This window comes from Carcharhinus amblyrhynchos, chromosome 21, assembly GCF_965287045.1.
Source record: "Carcharhinus amblyrhynchos chromosome 21, sCarAmb.v2.hapA, whole genome shotgun sequence".
Taxonomy (NCBI): domain Eukaryota; kingdom Metazoa; phylum Chordata; class Chondrichthyes; order Carcharhiniformes; family Carcharhinidae; genus Carcharhinus; species Carcharhinus amblyrhynchos.
In genome coordinates, this window is record NC_137344.1 from 408979 (window position 1) to 429851 (window position 20873).

Here is a 20873-nt window from a genome sequence, read left to right on the forward strand (position 1 = left end):
CTCATTCGCCTGGTGAATTCCTCTGTGTCTGCTGTGAGACTGATGGGGTCCATTTTGGTGGTGGAGCAGAATTTGAGCCCTCGGCTGAGAACTTCGATTTCATCTGGTTGAAGTGTGTAGTCCGACAAGTTGACAATAGACCTCCCTGCGGTGGTGCTGTTTTCTACTGTGGTGCCGGGGGAGGCTTGGTTGTTGCTGGCGGCGATGCCGCGTTTCTCAAGTTTCCTGTTCTTGGTGAGCATGTAGATGGCGTAGTTAATTTGTCTCAGCTGCTTGGCAGAGTTTCGCAGTTGGTCTGCGTCCTGAGTGCAAGTTGAGAATATGAATTCTATCTTGGTTTCCAGGACGCGGAGTATGTACTCTTGTAACTCGGCCAATGTTGTCTACCTGATACTTTCCTGCAGTGTATGTGCCGAGGCATGGTACACTGGGGAGACCAAGCAGACACTATGACAACGGATGAATGAACATCGCTCGACAATCACCAAGCAAGACTGTTCTCTTCCTGTTGGGGAAGACTTCAGCGGTCATGGGGATTCGGCCTCCGATCTTCGGGTAAGCGTTCTCCAAGACGGCCTTCATGACACACGACAGCGCAGAGTCGCTGAGCAGAGACTGGTAGCCAAGTTCCACACGCATGAGGACGGCCTCAAACGGGATCTTGGGTTCATGTCACACTATCTGTAACCCCCATGATTTGCCTGGGTTTGTAAAATCTCACTAACTGTCCCGGCTGGAGACAATACACATCTCTTTAACCTGTGCTTAATCGTCTCTCCACTCACACTGTCTGTACCTTTAAGACTTGATTAGCTGTAAAGACTCACATTCCAATTTTGTAAATTGAGTTTGTGTCTTTATATACCCTGTTTGTGAACTGAACTCCCTCTTACCTGCTGAAGGAGCAGCACTTCGAAAGTTCATAGTTTTTGCTACCAAATAAACCTGTTGGACTTTAACTTGTTGTTGTGAGACTTCTTACTGTGTTTACCCCAGTCCAGTGCCAGCATCTCTATACAATATTTTCCAGGCTATCTGCTAGAAGGCGATATCTCTTCATGGTCATCTTCCTTTGGGAGAACTGTTTCACTTTTTCAGACCCAAAATAAATGTCCGCATGGAGCAGCTGTTCTGAACTCACACGAGGGTGATCTGTCGAGGGAGGGTGATCTGTCGAGGGAGGGTGATCTGTCGAGGGAGGGTGATCTGTCGAGGGAGGGTGATTTGACGAGGGAGGGTGATCTGTTGAGGGAGGGTGATCTGTCGAGGGAGAGTGATCTGTCGAGGGAGGGTGATTTGCTGAGGGAGGGTGATCTGTCGAGGGAGGGTGATCTGTCGAGGGAGGGCGATCTGTCGAGGGAGGGCGATCTGTCGAGGGAGGGCGATCTGTCGAGGGAGGGTGATCTGTCGAGGGAGAGTGATCTGTCGAGGGAGGGTGATTTGCTGAGGGAGGGTGATTTGCTGAGGGAGGGTGATCTGTCGAGGGAGGGTGATCTGTCGAGGGAGGGTGATCTGTCGAGGGAGGGTGATCTGTCGAGGGAAGGCCGGGTAGTTTCTATTTGGGCTGGAGAAGAATCATTTCTGATGTTCGAGTCTAATTCTAGAGGTTTCTGGGCCCCAAATCTATCAGATCTTTGAGGAATGGAATTAGGAAATAATCATTCATTTTAAATCAGAGACTGCCAGGTTTTTGTTAAGCAAAACTTTGAAGGGATATGGGGCAAAGACGGCTCTTTGGATTTGAGTCACAGGGACTAAACCAAAAGAGAAAACACTGGAAAATCTCAGTAGGTCTGGCAGCGTCTGTAAGGAGAGAAAAGAGCTGACATTTTGATGACCCTTTGTCAGAACTGAGTGGCTAAATAGCCTCCTCCTCTTCCAATGATCCTTTGCTATTTGTCCTGTATTGATCTGTCACCGCTGCGGTGATAATCCCATGATTTGCATTGGGCAATCAGTAATTGAGCTCCCAGTTAGGCTTGTTGAATAAGAATCCCCTGGGGATTGGTAATCAGCTGACCAGGTGGAGCTCATACACTGAGCCCTGTATAAAGCAAGCCCCTGAGAGAGTCCATTAACCTTTTAGTCCTGGTTGTGATTATCACAGGCTGGTGGTTATTGTTTATGTTCATTTTTCATGGTTCCTTCACAACCGACTCCGAGATTGTTTAGAGTTGGTATTTGTCCTCTTCATTTTGCCTTGATGCTGTCTCTGATTTTTGGCTCTCTTTCAGAATTGGGGAAAAGTTGCTACTTGGCTTCTATACTTTCAATTTCCCCAAGAAGAGGCTGGATAGGCTGGTACTCTGTTATTAAACTAGAAAGAACACAGAAAAGACTTACTAGGACTGGCACTTGATGGATTGAGTTATAAGGAGAGACTGGATAGACTGGGACTTTTTTCTCTGGAGTGTAGGAGGCTGAGAGGTGATCTTATAGAGGTCTATAAAATAATGAGGGGCACAGATCAGCTAGATAGTCAATATCTTTTCCCAAAGTAGGGGAGTCTTAAACTAGAGGGCATAGGTTTAAGATGGGAGAGATATAGAAGTGTCCAGAGGGGCAATTTTTTTCAGAGGGTGGTGAGTGTCTGGAACAAGCTGCCAGAGGTAGTAATAGAGGTGGGAACAATTTTGTCTTTTAAAAAGCATTTAGACAGTTACATGGGGAGGATGAGTATTGAGGGATATGGGCCAAATGTGGGCAGTTGGAACTAGCTTAGTAGTTTAAAAAACTGGGCAGCATGGACAAGTTAGGGCCTTTTTCCATGCTGTAAACATCTATGACTCTATGAATGCTGAGTTCTCAATGGAAGGAATGATGGATAAAAAACATTTTCCATTGTCTTTAGCCCAGGCTTTGTTGCAATGTTGCTCGACAATGATGGGAAGGTGTTTTCTCCTTTCAGAGTGGGGTGGGAAAATAGTGTGGGATTAAAAAAATCAAATTTATGCCTGGCACTGGGCTGTTCAGAATCCTCCCAGGAAATCTTCTGGCAAGAACATTGCATCCAAAATGGATGTGATGTCATATTCCATGCATAAGGTTTTTAAGTTTAAAGTTTATTTATTAGAGTCATAAGTAGATTACATTAATATTGCAATGAAGTTACTGTGAAAATCCTCTAGTCACCATTTCTTATGTGAGAAATAAAAGAATGATCAGGGTGAGGTTAGGGCCAGTCAAGGATAGTAGTGGGAACTTGTGCATGGAGTCAGAAGAGATAGGTGAGGCATTGAATGAATACTTTTCTTCAGTGTTCACTAAGGAGAGGGGCCATGTTTTTGAGGATGAGTGAGTGATACAGGCTGATAGGATGGAGGAGGTAGATGTTCTGAGGGAAGATGTATTAGCAATTTTGAAAAACCTGAGGGTGGATAAGTCCCCTGGGCCAGATGGGATACATCCTAGGATACTTTGGGAGGCAAGGGATGAGATTGCAGAGCCTTTAGCTTTGATCTTTGTGTCCTCACTGTCCACGGGGATTGTGCCAGAGGACTGGAGAGTGGCGAATGTCCTTCCTTCAAGAAAGGAAATAGGAATGACCCTGGTAATTATAGGCCAATTAGTCTTACTTCAGTAACCAGTAAGTTAATGGAAAAGGTCCTGATGGATAGGATTTATGACCGTTTGGAAAGATTCAGTTTAATCCGGGATAGTCAGCAGTGACTATCACTGTTTGCTGTGCAGATATGTGGATTTGGGCCAGTGTCTGTGGGAGTTTGCGCATTCTCCCTATGGTTGCGTGGGTTTCCTCGGGTGCTCCAGTTACCTCCCACACCCCAAAGATGTGCTCTTAGGCTGATTGGTGGAACAAATTGACCCTAAACTATTCTCCCCTGAATCTCGTTTCCAATGGGGGTACCGTACACATACACACAGGTCTAGGTAGGTGTAGGAAAATGCTTTGTTGGGATGGCGGCGCGGGCTCGTTGGGCTGAAGAGCCTGTTTCCCGTGCTGGGTTGTTCTTTGTTCTTTTGTTCTTTGTTTCGTGAGGGGTAAGTCCTGCCTCACAAATTTGATTGAATTCTTTGAGGAGGTAACTAAGTGTGTAGACGAAGGTAGAGCAGTTGATGTTGTATACATGGATTTTAGTAAGGCGTTTGATAAGGTTCCCCATGATAGGCTCATGAAGAAGATAAGGAGATGTGGGATAGAAGGAAATTTGGCCGATTGGATAAGTAACTGGCTGTATCATAGAAGACAGAGGGTGATGGTGGAAGGAAAATTTTCAGACTGGAGGCCAGTTACCAGCGGTGTACCACAGGGATCAGTGCTGGGCCCTCTGTTATTTGTGATTTTTATCAATGACTTGGAAGAGGGGACTGAAGGGTGGGTCAGTAAATTTGCTGATGACACCAAGATTGGTGGAGTAGTGGATGAGGTGGAGGGCTCTTGCAGGCTTCAAAGAGACATTGATAGGATGCAGAGCTGGGCCAAAAAGTGGCAGATGGAGTTTAACCCTGATAAGTGTGAGGTGATTCATTTTGGTAGGACAAACTTGAATGAGGATTACAGGGTCAACGGCAGGGTTCTGAGGAATGTGGAGGAACAGAGAGATCTTGGGGTTCATATCCACAGATCTGTGAAGGTTGCCACTCAAGTGGATAGAGCCGTGAAGAAGGCTTATAGTGTGTTAGCGTTTATTAACAGGGGGTTTGAGTTTAAGAGCCATGGGGTTATGCTGCAACTGTACCGGACGTTGGTGAGACCACATTTGGAATATTGTGTTCAGTTCTGGTCACCTCACTATAAGAAGGATGTGGAAGCATTGGAGAGAGTGCAGAGGAGATTTACCAGGATGCTGCCTGGTTTGGAGGGTAGGTCTTAAGTGGAAAGGTTGAGGGAGCTGGGGCTTTTCTCTTTAGAGCGGAGGAGGATGAGAGGCAACTTAATAGAGGTTTATAAGATGATGAGAGGGATTGATAGAGTGGACGTGCAGAGACTATTTCCTCAGGTGGATGTAGCTGTTACTCGGGGGCATAACTGTAAGGTTCATGGTGGGAGATATCCGAGGTAGATTCTTTACTCAGAGAGTGGTTGGGGTGTAGAATGCACTGCCTGCTGTGATAGTGGAGTCGGACACTTTAGGAACTTTAAGTGGTTATTGGATAGGCACATGGAGCACTCCAGAATGATAGGAAGTGGGAGAGACTAATCTTGGGTTTGGACATAGCTCAGCACAACACTGAGGGCCGAAGGGCCTGTACTGTTCTATGTTTCTACCACAGTCAGCTGCCTGTTCGGGTCAATGCATCTAATCAGCGCATCTTTCAGAGTGTGGGAGGAAACCAGAGCACCCAAAGGAAACCCATACTGACATGGAGAGAATGTGCAGACTCTGCACAGTGACCAAAGCTGGGAATTGAATCCAGATCAGTGGTGCTTTGAGAGAGCAGTGCTAACCGCTGTGTCACCACGCTGCACATATGACGAGGTTAACATATAATTAGTGAGTTCAGCACAGCCCTTCCCCACCTCTGCGGAATGATGGTCAGGCCCACGCAGCTCACAGATGGTCAATAAAGCTCTGAGCCAGGTGCAGCAGTGATGAGGGGGAGTAAGGAGGTGGGGGTGACCCAGACGCTGCAAGGTTGCTGGGTGAGGTGGGGGGGCTTGCACGTGTGCTGAGGTTTTGGGAGGGACACTGCTAATGGGGGAACTCTGCATGGGTGCTGATTGGAGTGGGGTTGGTGATTGGGAAGGGGTTAAGGGGGGGGGTACTCTGCAGGATTCACAAGCAGAAAGGTAGAGTGCTTGAAATCCATGGGGTGGGGGGGGGAACAATGTCTGTAGGGAAGGCCGGGGGCTGGAAGCAGATGCCCGATACACTGGGAGATCAGGGTGCATGAGCAATGGTGCCCCAAGAGCTCAACAGTTGGCTTTACCAACGAGGTTAGGTTCCACCCACCTCACACCCCTCCGCCCGATGGTAAGAATTGCATGACAGCTTCACATTTACAGAGTGTTTCAAATCAATGTTGCTTTCCGTGCTGAAATTACCAGTGAGAAAACTTACCATTTTCCTGCTCATTTAATACTTAGAACTTTTGGGAGGGAAATTCTGCCCTCTATCTCTCAATAAGGCTGCCTCTCATTCTTCTAAACTCCAATGAGTACAGGCCCATCTCACTCAACCTCTCCTTATATAAAAAATCCCTCAGATCCTGGGATCGACATGATGAACCTTCTCTGGACTGCCTCCAATATCTGTACATTCCTCAGATAAGAGGTCAAAACTGTTCACAGGATTTCAGATGTGGCCTAACTGGTGCATTGTATTATTTTATCAAGATTTCCCTATTTTTATACTCCATTTCTTTTGAAATAAAGGCCAACATTCCATTTGCCTTCCCTATTACCTGCTAAATGTACATGCTAGATTTTTGTGATTTATGCACAAGGATCCTCAATCCCTCTGTGCTGCAGCTTTCTGCAGTCTTTCTCCATTTAAATAATGTTCAGTGCCTTTATTCTTTCTACCAAAGTTCAGAACTTCACATTTTCCTTTATTATATTCCATCCACCAAGTTTCTACACACTCAGTTAGTCTATATCCCCCTGTAGACATTATCTTCACAACTTGCTTTCCTACCTATTTTTGTATCATCCACAACATGGCAATAATACATTCTCTTCCCTCTTCCAAGTCATTAATATCTGTTGTGGCCCCAGCACTGATCCCTGTGGCACTCCAGTCATTACCCTGAAAATGACCCTCACATCCTAACTCTCTGCCTTTTATCAGTTAGTTAATCCTCTCTCCACGCTAATGTACCACCCCAACACAATGGGCTTCTTTTCTTGGTACTTTATTGAATGCTACATATATTACATCTACTGACTCCCCTTTATCCATCTTGCTTGTTATCATCTTGTAATAACTCAGGAAGCCACTGGAAAGAAACATGTTTCATCTGACAAAGTAAAGATTAAGCCTCTGGTAGATGTACACAAATCCTATGCAGGACAATAGAATAATGGACTTGCTCAGGGGACCACTTTATCAAGGACTTGGGACGCCAGTTCCAAGTGGTTAGGCAATTGCCTATCACCACGAGAGCTTGTATTCCACAAGTCTCACTGGGAGGTCAATCAGGAATTCCTCATGTAAGTCTTGGGAGTTATTACACCTCCCCCTCTGAGTCTGAGGGTTACCCCTCCTAAGACTTCTATCTGGTCACATGGGGATATCGGGTTGGCGAGCTTCTCTTTCTGGGTGACCACTGCAGGCAACTCATTCTCGATAACAACCTCTGGCTCGGTTGCGCTGATTGTGTTTCTGTTTTTGAGGCAGATTCTCTTTGAGCCGACAGTGGGTAGAGTTCCTTTGCTTCTTATTGATGACTTCATGCTCGATGCATTAGTTGCTTCTGTCAAAAGCTCCTGACGGCTTAATGTATTTCCTTATTATCTTGTCCCCAACTTTACAATGAATGGCCCTGGCTCAGTCCTTGAGAAGATTCTTGCTGGGTGCTCATAATGTCATAGAGGTTTACAGCAGGGAAACAGACCCTTCGGCCCAACTTGGATGCTGCCACCACAATTTCCCATTGGATGGTGTTTCTTGGAGTAAAAACTCTGTCAGGATTTAGTCCAATCATTGCCCCTTTCTGGAGCTTCTTTTTTGCTTCAATTTTCCAATTAAATTTAGGAAAGTGAGGCTGGGCCTGGTCTGCAGGTTCTCCCCACAAGGAGTTCCCCCAGAGGGGGTGAGAGGGGAGGGCTAAACCCCTCCAGATGTGTGGTATTATTCAAGAGGTAAAAAGGAGTTGTGTCAATGTTGTGTCCACAGAATCCCAGCTCTGTTTCTTCATTCCATTTCTGAAACCTTGAAGTGCCTATTCTGCTGAGTCATGTGACGATGGATGGAACAGAGTTGTGAGGTGATGTCATTCTGCTGAGTCATGTGACGATGGATGGAACGGAGTTGCGAGGTGATGTCATTCTGCTGAGTCATGTGACGATGGATGGAACGGAGTTGTGAGGTGATGTCATTCTGCTGAGTCATGTGACGATGGATGGAACGGAGTTGTGAGGTGATGTCATTCTGCTGAGTCATGTGACGATGGATGGAACGGAGTTGTGAGGTGATGTCATTCTGCTGAGTCATGTGACGATGGATGGAACGGAGTTGTGAGGTGATGTCATTCTGCTGAGTCATGTGACGATGGATGGAATGGAGTTGCGAGGTGATGTCATTCTGCTGAGTCATGTGACGATGGATGGAACGGAGTTGCGAGGTGATGTCATTCTGCTGAGTCATGTGACGATGGATGGAACGGAGTTGCGAGGTGATGTCATTCTGCTGAGTCATGTGACGATGGATGGAACGGAGTTGTGAGGTGATGTCATTCTGCTGAGTCATGTGACGATGGATGGAATGGAGTTGTGAGGTGATGTCATTCTGCTGAGTCATGTGACGATGGATGGAACGGAGTTGTGAGGTGATGTCATTCTGCTGAGTCATGTGACGATGGATGGAACGGAGTTGTGAGGTGATGTCATTCTGCTGAGTCATGTGACGATGGATGGAATGGAGTTGCGAGGTGATGTCATTCTGCTGAGTCATGTGACGATGGATGGAACGGAGTTGCGAGGTGATGTCATTCTGCTGAGTCATGTGACGATGGATGGAACGGAGTTGCGAGGTGATGTCATTCTGCTGAGTCATGTGACGATGGATGGAACGGAGTTGTGAGGTGATGTCATTCTGCTGAGTCATGTGACGATGGATGGAATGGAGTTGTGAGGTGATGTCATTCTGCTGAGTCATGTGACGATGGATGGAACGGAGTTGCGAGGTGATGTCATTCTGCTGAGTCATGTGACGATGGATGGAATGGAGTTGTGAGGTGATGTCATTCTGCTGAGTCATGTGACGATGGATGGAATGGAGTTGCGAGGTGATGTCATTCTGCTGAGTCATGTGACAATGGATGGAACGGAGTTGTGAGGTGATGTCATTCTGCTGAGTCATGTGACGATGGATGGAATGGAGTTGTGAGGTGATGTCATTCTGCTGAGTCATGTGACGATGGATGGAATGGAGTTGCGAGGTGATGTCATTCTTCAGTTGTGGCCATGAGGGTCCTGAGCTCTCCATTGGGTAACGGGATCCCATTGGCTGATATGTAGAATCATAGAAATCCTACAGTGAAGGAGGCCATGGAGAAGGAGGCCATTCAGCCCATCGAGTCTACACCGACAACAATCCCATCCAGGCCCCATCCCCGTAACTCGACATATTTACCCCGCTAATCCCGCTAACCTAGCCAACCCCGGACATTGAGGCAATTTAGCATGGCCAATGCACCTAACCCACACATCTTTGGACTAAAAGGACTTCTGGTATTGCGTGTGTACTGACTGACTGCCTGAGTCTTTCAATGATACTAAATGAAGTGGTGGAAGCCATCCCATGTATCTTTCCCCCCTTGGACTTGTGCCCTGTTGTAATTGTCATTTCTGGGTAAAAGTTTCCCACTGTTTATCCTATCTATGCCCGTCATAATTTTATAAACCTCTATCAGGTCGCCCCTCAGCCTCCGTCTTTCCAGGGAGAACAATCCCAGTTTGCCCAATCTCACCTCATAGCTAATACCCTCCATACCAGGCAACATCCTGGTAAACCTTTCCTGCACTCTCTCCAAAACCTTCACATCCTTCTGGTAGTGTGGTGACCAGAACTGGATGCAGTATTCCAAATGTGGCCTAAGCAACATTTTATATAACTGTCACATAATTTGCCAACTTTTATCCTCGATACCCCAGCTGATGAAGGTAAGCATGCCGTTAGCTTTCTTCACCACCTTTTCCAACAATGCTGCCACTTTTAAGGATCTGTGGACCTGTACATTCGGATCGGATTTATTTTATAGCTCCCACCTGAATCGAATTTACCAAAATGCATCACCTCACATTGGTCCAGATTAAATTTCATCTGCCATTTCTCTGCCCAATTTTCCAGCCTATTTATATCCTGCTGTATTGTCTGACAATCTTCATCACTATCCACAAGTCCAGCCATCTTAGTGTCATCCGCAAACTTTCTAATCAGACCAGCTACGTTTTCTTCCTCCTTCTTCAGTATCCATAAAGTTTTACTTCATAATGACGTTGTGGTGAGGATAGGTTCGAGGACATGGTGGACAGCTCAGAGTGTCAGCGACCTGTGTCCCTGCTCTGTTAACAATAGTGCACACTGTAGTATTTGAGCTGATGTTATTGGGGTATTGTTTTGTGTACAGAAAAAAATCCCCAAAAGTCTGTTTTGATGGCAAGGTGTTGACCATAAACTTACTGATGGAATTCCTTCACTGAGAAGCCCATTGCCAAACTCTCCTTTCCAGTTTGTGCATACCTTCTTTCCATATCAGCTAACATCCATGAGGTGTTTGTAATGGGGTTCTCCATCCCAGCAAGCCATTGGTACCGATTCAGATGGGAGAGGCATTGCATGTTATGACCAATACTTAGACTTAGATAGGTTGCAGAGACTTAGATAGGTTGCAGAGCTGGGCCGAGAGGTGGCGGATGGAATTTAATGCGGAGAAGTGTGAGGTAATTCACTTTGGTAGGAGCAACAGATGTGTCGAGTATAGGGCTAACGGGAGGACTTTGAATAGTGTGGATGAACAGAGGGATCTAGGTGTGTGTGTACATAGATCCCTGAAAGTTGGGAATCAAGTAGATAAGGTTGTCAAGAAGGCGTACGGTGTCTTGGCGTTTATTGGTAGGGGGATTGAATTTAGGAGTCGCAGTGTAATGTTGCAACTGTACACTACTCTAGTGCGGCCGCACTTGGAGTACTGTGTGCAGTTCTGGTCCCCGCATTACAAGAAGGATGTGGAGGCGTTGGAGAGGGTGCAGAGGAGGTTTACTAGGATGTTGCCTGGTATGGTGGGGAGGTCCTATGAGGAGAGACTGAGGGATCTAGGGTTGTTTTCGTTGGAAAGAAGGCGGCTAAGAGGGGATCTTATTGAAACATATAAGATGATTAGAGGTTTAGATAGGGTGGATAGTGATAGCCTTTTTCCTCGGATGGAGAAAGCTAGCACGAGGGGGCATGGCTTTAAATTAAGGGGGGGTAGCTACAGGACGGATGTCAGGGGTAGGTTCTTTACCCAGCGGGTGGTGAGGGATTGGAATGCCCTGCCTGCTGCAGTTGTAAATGCGTCTAGTTTGGGGGCGTTTAAGAGATCTCTGGATAGGTTTATGGACGAAAAGGGATTGGTATAGGCTAGTGGGTCATTGTTTTTGTAACTGGTCGGCGCAACATCGTGGGCCGAAGGGCCTGTTCTGCGCTGTAATGTTCTATGTTCTATGTTCTATGTTCTAATAGTCTTTGTGGGTTGAAGTGGGTCAATACATTATCTGACTAATCAATGTTTAACCCTCACAAAAACATCCCACCATAAGCTTTAGGAGCAGAATTAAACTATTCAGCCCATCGAACCTGCTCAGCCGTTCCATCAACCCCATTCTCTCGCTTTTTCCCCATAACCTTTGATCCCCTGACCAATCAAAGTGCTACAGCCATTTGTGACATTTTTAGCAGCGTGTGTAGGGTACCCATAAGGTTCAAAGTTTGATATGAACATCCCATAATAGTTTGAGGCCGATGAATTATTTCAATTTGTTTGTTTTCCTTGGTGTTGGAGTCTCTTTTATGGCTTTTACCTCTTTGTCGACTGGGTGTAGGCAATCTTTGTTAACCCTGTATCTGAGGTACGTTACTTCAACTTCTAGCAAAACAGACTTTTCTTTTTTCAGTCTGATCCCAGCTTCTGAAAACCATCACTACACTTCCTGTTCGTGATGTTCCTTGACAGTTTCTCCTGCGGTTAGAACATTGTCTAGGTAAACTGCCACCCTGTGTATTTCCTGTCGTATGCTTGCTATTACTCTTTGGAATATGGCACAAGCCAATGATACCCCAAAAGGTAGACAAGTATATTTGTACAAACCCTTGTGTGTGTTTACTGTCATATTTTCTTGATTACGCTTTGTTTAAGGTTCAGTTAGATAGACACATGAGTGAAACAAGGATGGAGGGTTATGGTAGGGGCTATTAGATAAGGTCGGAACCTCGGGAGACACCGGAAATGCAGTTGAGTCTTGTAAGTTAACGTTTTCGTCTTTTTATACCGCAGGTGGAGGTCCACCTCGTTGTCAAACGAGGGGCATGCACACGGTGGGTCGTGCGTGGGCTGCTCTTGGAGGTTCTGGGAGTGGCCTAGTACTTCGTGTCGGTGTGTGTGCTTGATCCTGGACCGGTAGACGGGCGCCGCAACAGCTCAGTGACTAGCACTGCTAGCTGTGCAGATACATGGATTTGGGCCTGTGTCTGTGGGAGTTTGTGCATTCTCCCTGTGGTTGCGTGGGTTTCCTCCCACACCCCAAAGATGTGCTCTTAGGCTGATTGGTTTTTACCAAATTGACACTATTCTCCCCTGAATCTGGCTAAGTTAGGGGTTCCATTTGTAGACACGCAGGATAGAATAGGTGTAGGGTGATGCAGCGGCGCGGGCTCGTTGGGCTCGTTTCCCGTGCTGGGTTATTCTTTGTTCTTTATTCTTTGTTAAGTCTAATTGGAGGTACGTGTGACTCATATCCAACTTTGTGAAGATCTGGCCTGTGGATAATTTTGCATAAAGGGCTCTATTCGCAGCATCAAATATTTGTCTAAATGAGACGCTCTGTTTACTGTCATTTTATAATGACCACAAAGGTGGATTGTGTTGTCCGGCTTTAAAACCAGAACTGCCGTTGTGGCCCGCTTGGAAAATTGCACAAGTTAAATAATCCCCTGCTCTCTTAATTGCTTCAGTTTAGTCTCTACTTTCACTCATAGTGTGTGTGGAACTGGTCCTGCTTTAGAAAACCCTGGTTGAGCATCTTGAGTCTGTATAAAATTTTGGCTTGGCACTTTTTTTTTTCCGAGGCCTGTCTGGAAGACTTCTGGATACTTTCCTATTATCGTCCTATTATTATTATTATTTCCTATTATCTTATAGAGACTTCTGGATACTTTCCTATTACGTCATTTGTTACAAGTGCCCATTTTGAAAATTTGAATGAAGAAAATTCCAGCACAGGAACAGGCCCTTCGGCCCTCCAATCCTGCACTGACCATGCTGCCCGACTGAACTAAAACCCCCTACCCTTCCGGGGACCACGTCCTTCTATTCCCATCCTATTCATGGATTTGTCCGGACGCCCCTTAAAAGTCACTAGCGTGTCCGCTTCCACTACTTCAGCCGGCAATGAGTTCCAGGCACCCACTACTCTCTGTGTAAAAAAAAACCTGCCTCGTACATCTCCTTTAAACCTTGCCCCTCACACCTTAAACCTGTGCCCCCTAGTAATTGACTCTTCCACCCTAGGAAAAAGCTTCTGACTATCCACTCTGCCCATGCTCCTCATAATCTTGTAGACTTCTGTCAGGTCTCCCCTCAACCTCCATCGTTCCAGTGAGAACAAACCAAGTTTCTCCAACCTCTCATAGCTAATGCCCTCCATACCAGGCAACATCCTGGTAAATCTTTTCTGTACCCTCTCCAAAGCCTCCACATCCTTCTGGTAGTGTGACGACTAGAATTGAACACTATATTCCAAGTGCAGCCTCACTAAGCTTCTATAAATCAAACTGAATTTTTTGTAACAAGTCCCTTCCCAAAAGGCTTGGCCCTGGCCCAGTGGGGTTACAGTGGCCCTGATTATGCATAATGGTTTTCCTGTATAAGTTGCCAATCTTGTCTTAGTGTCCCTCAACTTGAATGAAGAAACACCCTATCTTAACGTTCCAAACTCTCATCCCCTACAATGGAGACTGCTGCACCGTGTCCACCTCCTCATCCAATGGGTGTCCAATCAGAGCTGCTGGTGTGCTGTGACTGCACCATGTGGGAATATGTGGAATGTACGACAATCTTGGACAACTATATCTGTACAAAGTGTGTGTAGCTGAGACAGCTTCAGGTTGGAGTTGTTGAGCTGGAGTCTGAACTGCAAGCACTGCGTGGCTTCAGTGAGGGGGGAGAGTTACCTGGATGCCTCATTCCAGGAGGCGGTCTCACTCCTCAGGTTAGGCAGAACTTGAGTTGGTCAGTGGGCAGGGAGAGGAGGCCTGACCGCAAGTCAAGTTATTTTGGGGAACCTTCTGCCCTGACTCGGTGTGTTTCCCTCTATTCCTCCCTATTCATGCACCCATCCAGATGCCTCTTAATGTTGCTAATGTGCCTGCTTCCGTCACCTAGAGACACAAGGACTGATTAGGGACAGTCAGCATGGCTTTGTGAGTGGAAAATCATGTCCCACTACTCTGAGTTTTATGGAGGGATAACCAAGGAGGTAGATGAGGGCAGTGCAGTTTGATGTTGTCTATATGGACTTTATTTAGCAAGGCCTTTGACAAGGTACCGCATGGGATCCAGGGTGAGGTATCTAAATGGATACAAAATTGGCTTGATGGATTGAAACAGGATCTTGATCAATTGGGCCAGTGGGCTGACGAATGGCAGATGGAGTTTAATTTAGACAAATGTGAGGTGATGCATTTTGGTAGATTGAACCAGAGCAGGACTTACTCAGTTAATGGTAGGGCATTGAGGAGAGTTATAGGACAGAGCTCCAGAAGCACACGTTTATAGCTCCTTGAAAGTGGAGTCACAGGTGGACAGAGTGGTGAAGAAGGCATTCGGCATGCTTGGTTTCATTGGTCAGAACACTGAACACAGGAGTTGGGACGTCTTGTTGAAGTTGTACAAGACATTGGTAAGGCCACACTTGGAATACTGTGTACAGTTCTGGTCACCCTATTATAGAAAGGATATTATTAAACTGGAAAGTGCACAGAAAAGATTTACTGGGATGCTACCAGGACTTGGTGGTTTGATTTATAAGGGGACGCTGGATAGACTGGGACTTTTTTTTCCTCAGCAGCGTAGAAGGTTTAGGGAGTGACCTTATAGAGGTCCATAAAATAATGAGGGGCACAGATCAACTAGATAGTCAATATCTTTTCCCAAAGTTGTGGAGTCTAAAACTAGAGGGCACAGGTTTAAGGTGAGAGGGGAGAGGTACAAAAGGGTTCAGAGGGACAATTGTTTCACACAGAGGGTGGTGAGCGTCTGGAACAAGCTGCCAGAGGGAGTAGTAGAGGCGGGTACAATTTTGTCTTTGAAAAAGCGTTTGGACAGTTACATGGGTAAGATGGGTATTGAGGGATATGGGCCAGATGCAGGCAATAGGGAGTAGCTTAAAGGTGAAAACAGCAGCATGGACAAATTGGGCTAAAGGGCCTGTTTCCAAGTTATAAATCTCTACGAGTCTCTGACCTCCTCTGGCAGCGCATTCCAAACACTCACCACTCTCTGCATGAAAAACGTCCCCCGCACATGTCCTTTAAGCTTTACCCCTCTCACCTTGAACCTGTGCCCCCTTGTAATTGATACTTCAGCCTTTAGAAAAAGCCCCTGACTATCCACCCTGTCTGTGCCTCTCATCATTTTTGTCGTTCTCGATCAAGTCTCCCCTCAGCCTCCATCTTTCCAGTGAAAAGAATCCTCTCCTTATAGTCAATACCCTTGAGAGTAGGCATCACCCTGGTGAACCTTCTTTGCACTCTCCCTAAAGCAACCATGATGGAGAAACCTCAGTCCCTGATGCAATACAAGGTCCTTGCTGCCTGCGTAGATGAGGAGAAGGACTACAAAGTGGATGAATGGACTAACTATAGTCCTTAATGAAGGACACTATTTAAGTTGGGAGGAGGGTGGCTAGTGGAGGGTAAAGTGTAAATGTGGTCATAATCAGGGATATAATAGTCAGGAGATAGATAGTGTTCTCTGCAATAAAGATGGAGAATCCAGATGGCTGTGTTGTCTGTCCATTGCCCAAGTTTGGGCATCTCCTCTGGGCTGGAGGGGAACTTTGCAGTGGCTGGGGGATGAAGCAGCCACTGTGATCCATGTAGGTACCAGTGACATAGGGAGAAAGAGGCAAGAGGCCCTGTGCAGAGACTTTTAAGAGTTTGAGGGACTGGGCACTAAAGGTTATTTTCTATGGCTTTTCCTGAGCCACATGCAGATTGGTGTAGACGAACCCCGAACAAAAATCAAAGAATGGTACAGTACAGGCCCTTCAGCCTCCAAGCCCGTACTGATCATGATGCCTTCCCAAACTGAAATGGAGTCCATATCCTTCCTCCCTTTGGATACATCCATATCCTATTCATGTATTCAACAACTTGCTCTTTAAATGCTGATTTTGACCCTGCTCCCACCACCTTCCTGGGCAGCACTTTGTAGGCACCCACCACCCTCTATGTAAAAAAAAAATTGCCTTGCACATCTCTTCTACGCACACATCTTAAACCTAGTGCTTAACTTTTGTACCCTAAGAAAATGCATCTGACTATTCACTGTGTCCATACCACTCAATCTTGTAAACCTCATCAGGTCACCCCTCGACAATGAGCGAGGAGGAGGTAAAGGGGCAGGTGTTGCACTTTCTCTGTCTCCCCCTCAACCTCTGTCATTCCAGTGAGGGTAAACCCAGTTTATCCAACTTCTTCTCATAGCTAATACCACCCCTCCCCCCTCCCATCCCCCCCCAGACCAGGCAACCTCCTGGTAAATCTTTTCTGTACTCTCTCTGAAGCATCCATATCCTCCTGGTAGTGTGGCAACCAGAATTGAATACAGTATTCCAAATGAGGTTCTGTACAGCAGCAGCACGACCTGCCAACTTTTATACTCAATGCCTTGACCAGTGAAGGCAAGAATGCCATATGCCTTCTTGACTACCTTATCCACCTGCATTAAGAACATAAGAACATAAGAAATAGGAGCAGGAGTAGGCCATCTGGCCCTTCGAGCATTGCCACTTTCAGTGACTGGTGGATATGTACACCCAGATCCCTCTGCCTGTCAATACTCCTATGGATTCTACCATTTTCTGTATAATTCCTAGGTGCACTGGACCTTCCAAAATGCATTATCTCACACTTGTCCAGATTAAAATCCATCTGCCATTTCTCTGCTCAAATCTCCAACTGGTCTATATTTTGCTGTATCCTCTGACAATCATAGAACATAGAACATAGAACATTACAGCGCAGAACAGGCCCTTCGGCCCACAATGTTGCACCGACCAGTTAAAAAACATTGACCCACTAACCTAAACCAATCCCGTTTCGTCCATAAACCTATCCACGGATCTCTTAAACACCCCTAAACTAGGCGCATTTACAACTGCAGCAGGCAGGGCATTCCAATCCCTCACCACCCTCTGCGTAAAGAACCTACCCCTGACATCCGTCCTATAACTACCACCCCTTAATTTAAAGCTATGCCCCCTCTTGCTAACTTTCTCCATCCGAGGAAAAAGGCTATCACTGTCCACCCTATCTAAACCTCTAATCATCTTATATGTTTCAATAAGGTCCCCTCTTAGCCGCCTTCTTTCTAATGAAAACAACCCCAAATCCCTCAGTCTCTCCTCATAGGACCTCCCCTCCATACCAGGCAACATCCTGGTAAACCTCCTCTGCACCCTCTCCAAAGCCTCCACATCCTTCCTGTAATGTGGGGACCAGAACTGCACACAATACTCCAAGTGCGGCCGCACCAGAGTTGTGTACAGTTGCAACATGACGCTGCGGCTCCTAAATTCAATCCCCCTACCAATAAACGCCAAGACACCGTATGCCTTCTTAACAACCTTATCTACTTGATTCCCAACTTTCAGGGATCTATGTACACATACACCTAGATCCCTCTGTTCATCCACACTATTCAAAGTCCTCCCGTTAGCCCTATACTCGATACATCTGTTATTCCTACCAAAGTGAATTACCTCACTTGGCCTTGGAGGGAGTGCAAAGGAGGTTTACTAGGCTGATACCGGAGTTGAGGGGGTTGAGCTATGAGGAGAGGCTGAATAAACTGGGCTTGTACTCGTTAGAGTTTAGAAGAATGAGAGGAGATCTCATTGAGACGTATAAGATGATGAATGGGATGGATAGGATAGAGGTGGAAAGACTCTTCCCGCTCAAAAAAGACAATAGGACTAGGGGGCACAGCCTCAAGATAAAAGGGGGGCGGTTTAGAACGGAGTTGAGGAGGAACTTCTTCACTCAAAGGGTGGTGAATCTCTGGAATTCTCTGCCCGTTGAAGTGGTGGAGGCTGCCTCGCTAAATATTTTTAAGACGCGGGTTGATGGGTTTTTGATAGGAGAGGGGATTAAGGGTTATGGGGAGAGGGCGGGAAAGTGGAACTGAGCAGCGACAGATCAGCCATGATCTTATTGAATGGCGGGGCAGGCTCGAAGGGCTGGATGGCCTACTCCTGCTCCTATTTCTTATGTTCTTATGTTCTTATGTTCTCACACTTCTCCGCATTAAACTCCATCCGCCACCTCTCGGCCCAGCTCTGCAACCTGTCCAAGTCTTCCTGCAAACTATGACACCCTTCCTCACTATCTACCACACCTCCGACTTTGGTGTCATCAGCAAATTTACTAATCCACCCAACTATACCCTCATCCAGATCATTAATAAAAATTACAAACAGTAGTGTCCCCAAAAAAGATCCCTGAGGCACACCACTCGTAACCGAACTCCATGACGAATATTCACCATCAACCACCACCCTTTGTCTCCTATCCGCCAGCCAATTCCTGATCCAATTTCCTAGATTACCCTCAATCCCATACATCTGCATTTTCTGCAGAAGCCTACCATGGTGAACCTTATCAAACGCAAATCCTCTTCACAATCCACTAATTTTTGTGTTGTATGCAAGCTTACTAATCAGATGAGCTACATTTTCCTCCAAATCATTTATCTGTACTACAAACAACAAATGTCCCAGCACTGATCCCTGTGGAACACCGTGAGTCACTGCCTTCCATTCAGAAAAGCACCCCCCTACTGCTACCCTCTGCCTTCTATGGCCAAGCCAGTTCTGTATCCATCTTGCCAGCTCTCCTCTGACCCTGTGTGACTTTACCTTTTTGTACCAGTTTACCATGAGGTACCTTGTCAGCTTTGATAAAGTGTCATCTGCGCTCAAAGTGTCAAATCTTTTCTCTCCTTACAGATGCTGCCAGACCTGCTGAGACTTTCCAGCATTTTCTGTTTTGGTTTCAGATTCCAGCATCCTCAATAATTTGCTTTTACCTCGTCAAAAGCCTTACTGAAGTCCATGTAGGCAACATCCACTGCCCTACCCTCATCAATCATCTTCGTCACTTCCTCGAAAATCTCAATCAAGTTAGTAAGGCACAACCTCCCCTTCACAAAACCATGCTGTCTATCACTAATTAAGCCCATTTGTTTCCAAATGTGAGTAAATCCTGTCCCTAAGAATCTTTTCCAATAATTTCCCTACCACTGACATAAGGCTCACCAGCCTTTAATTTCCTAGATTATCCCTGCTGCCCTTCTTAAACGATGGGACAACATTGGCTATCCTCCAATCCTCTGTAGCCAGTGATGATATAAAGATTTCTCTCAAGGCCCCAGCAATTTCTGTCCTTGACTCCCTCAGTATTCTGGGGTAGATCCCATCAGGCCCTGGGGACTTATCTACTTTAATGCTTTTTAGGCACCCAATGGCACCTCCTTTTTGATATTGACAAGACCCAGAATATCTACACACTCTACCCCAGGCTCCTCATCTATCGAGTCCCTCTCTTTGATAAATATTGAGGTGAAGTATTCATTTAGTATCTCTGCCATTTCCTCTGGTTCCAAGTATAGATTCTCTCCATTATCCTTGAGTGGACCAACCCTTTCCCTGGCTACCCTCTTGCTCTTTACATACGGATAAAATGCCTTAGGATTTTCCTTAATCCTGTTTGCCAGGGACTTTTCATGACCCCTTTTAGGCTTCCTAACTCCTTCCTTACATTCCTTCCTATATTCTTCGTAGCCTTCAAGGGCTGCATTTGTCCTCAACCTTTTAGACCATACAATTGCTTCCTTTGTCTTTTTGACAAGGTTCATAATATTCCTCGTTATCTAGTGTTCCCAAGACTTAGAACATAGAACATTACAGCGCAGAACAGGCCCTTCGGCCCACGATGTTGCGCCGACCAGTTACAAAACAATGACCCTCTAACCGAAACCAATCCCTTTTCATCCATAAACCTATCCACGGATCTCTTAAACGCCCCCAAACTAGGCGCATTTACAACTGCAGCAGGCAGGGCATTCCAATCCCTCACCACCCTCTGGGTAAAGAACCTACCCCTGACATCTGTCCTATAACTACCCCCCCTTAATTTAAAGCCATTTAAAGACTTGCCATGCTTATCCTCCATCCTCACAGGTACATGCCAGTCCTGAATTCTAGTCAACTCACATTTGAAAGACTCCCACACACCGGATGTTGATTTCCCCTCAAACAGCCTCCCCCAATCTCCACTCTCCAGATCCTGCCTAATGTTGTTAGTCTTCCCCCAGTGTAACACCTTCACCCGAGGACCACTCCTCTCCTTATCCACAAGCACTTTAAAACCTGTGGATTTATGATCATTGTTCCCGAAATGCCCTCCTACTGAAACTTCAATCCCTTGCTGGGCTCATTCCCCAATACCAGGTCTAATTATACCTCCTTTCTGAGTTGGGCTATTTACATACTGTTTTCAAGAAACCCTCTGGTACTCCTTACAAATTCTGCCCCATCCAAGTCCCTCGCAGTGAGTGAGTCCCAATTAATATCGGGAAAGTTAAAATCACCCATCACAACAGCCCTGTTGTTTTTGCATCTTTCCAAAATCTGTCTGCATTTCTGTTCCTTTATCTCCCACTGGCTGTTGGGACGCCTGAAATAAACCCCCAACATTGTGATTGCACCCTTC

General features: G+C 46.1%; 1 protein-coding gene across 1 annotated transcript in view; it reads left to right on the plus strand.

Moving 5' to 3' along the window:
- LOC145356552 (inactive rhomboid protein 2-like) overlaps window positions 1-7391 on the plus strand; it is a 113459-nt gene extending 106068 nt beyond the window's left edge. The window contains exon 18 of the mRNA XM_080209315.1: window positions 7299-7391. Coding sequence (XP_080065441.1) covers window positions 7299-7391 — 93 coding nt within the window. The remainder of the gene's footprint in view (window positions 1-7298) is intronic.
- The last annotated feature ends 13482 nt before the right edge of the window (window positions 7392-20873 follow it).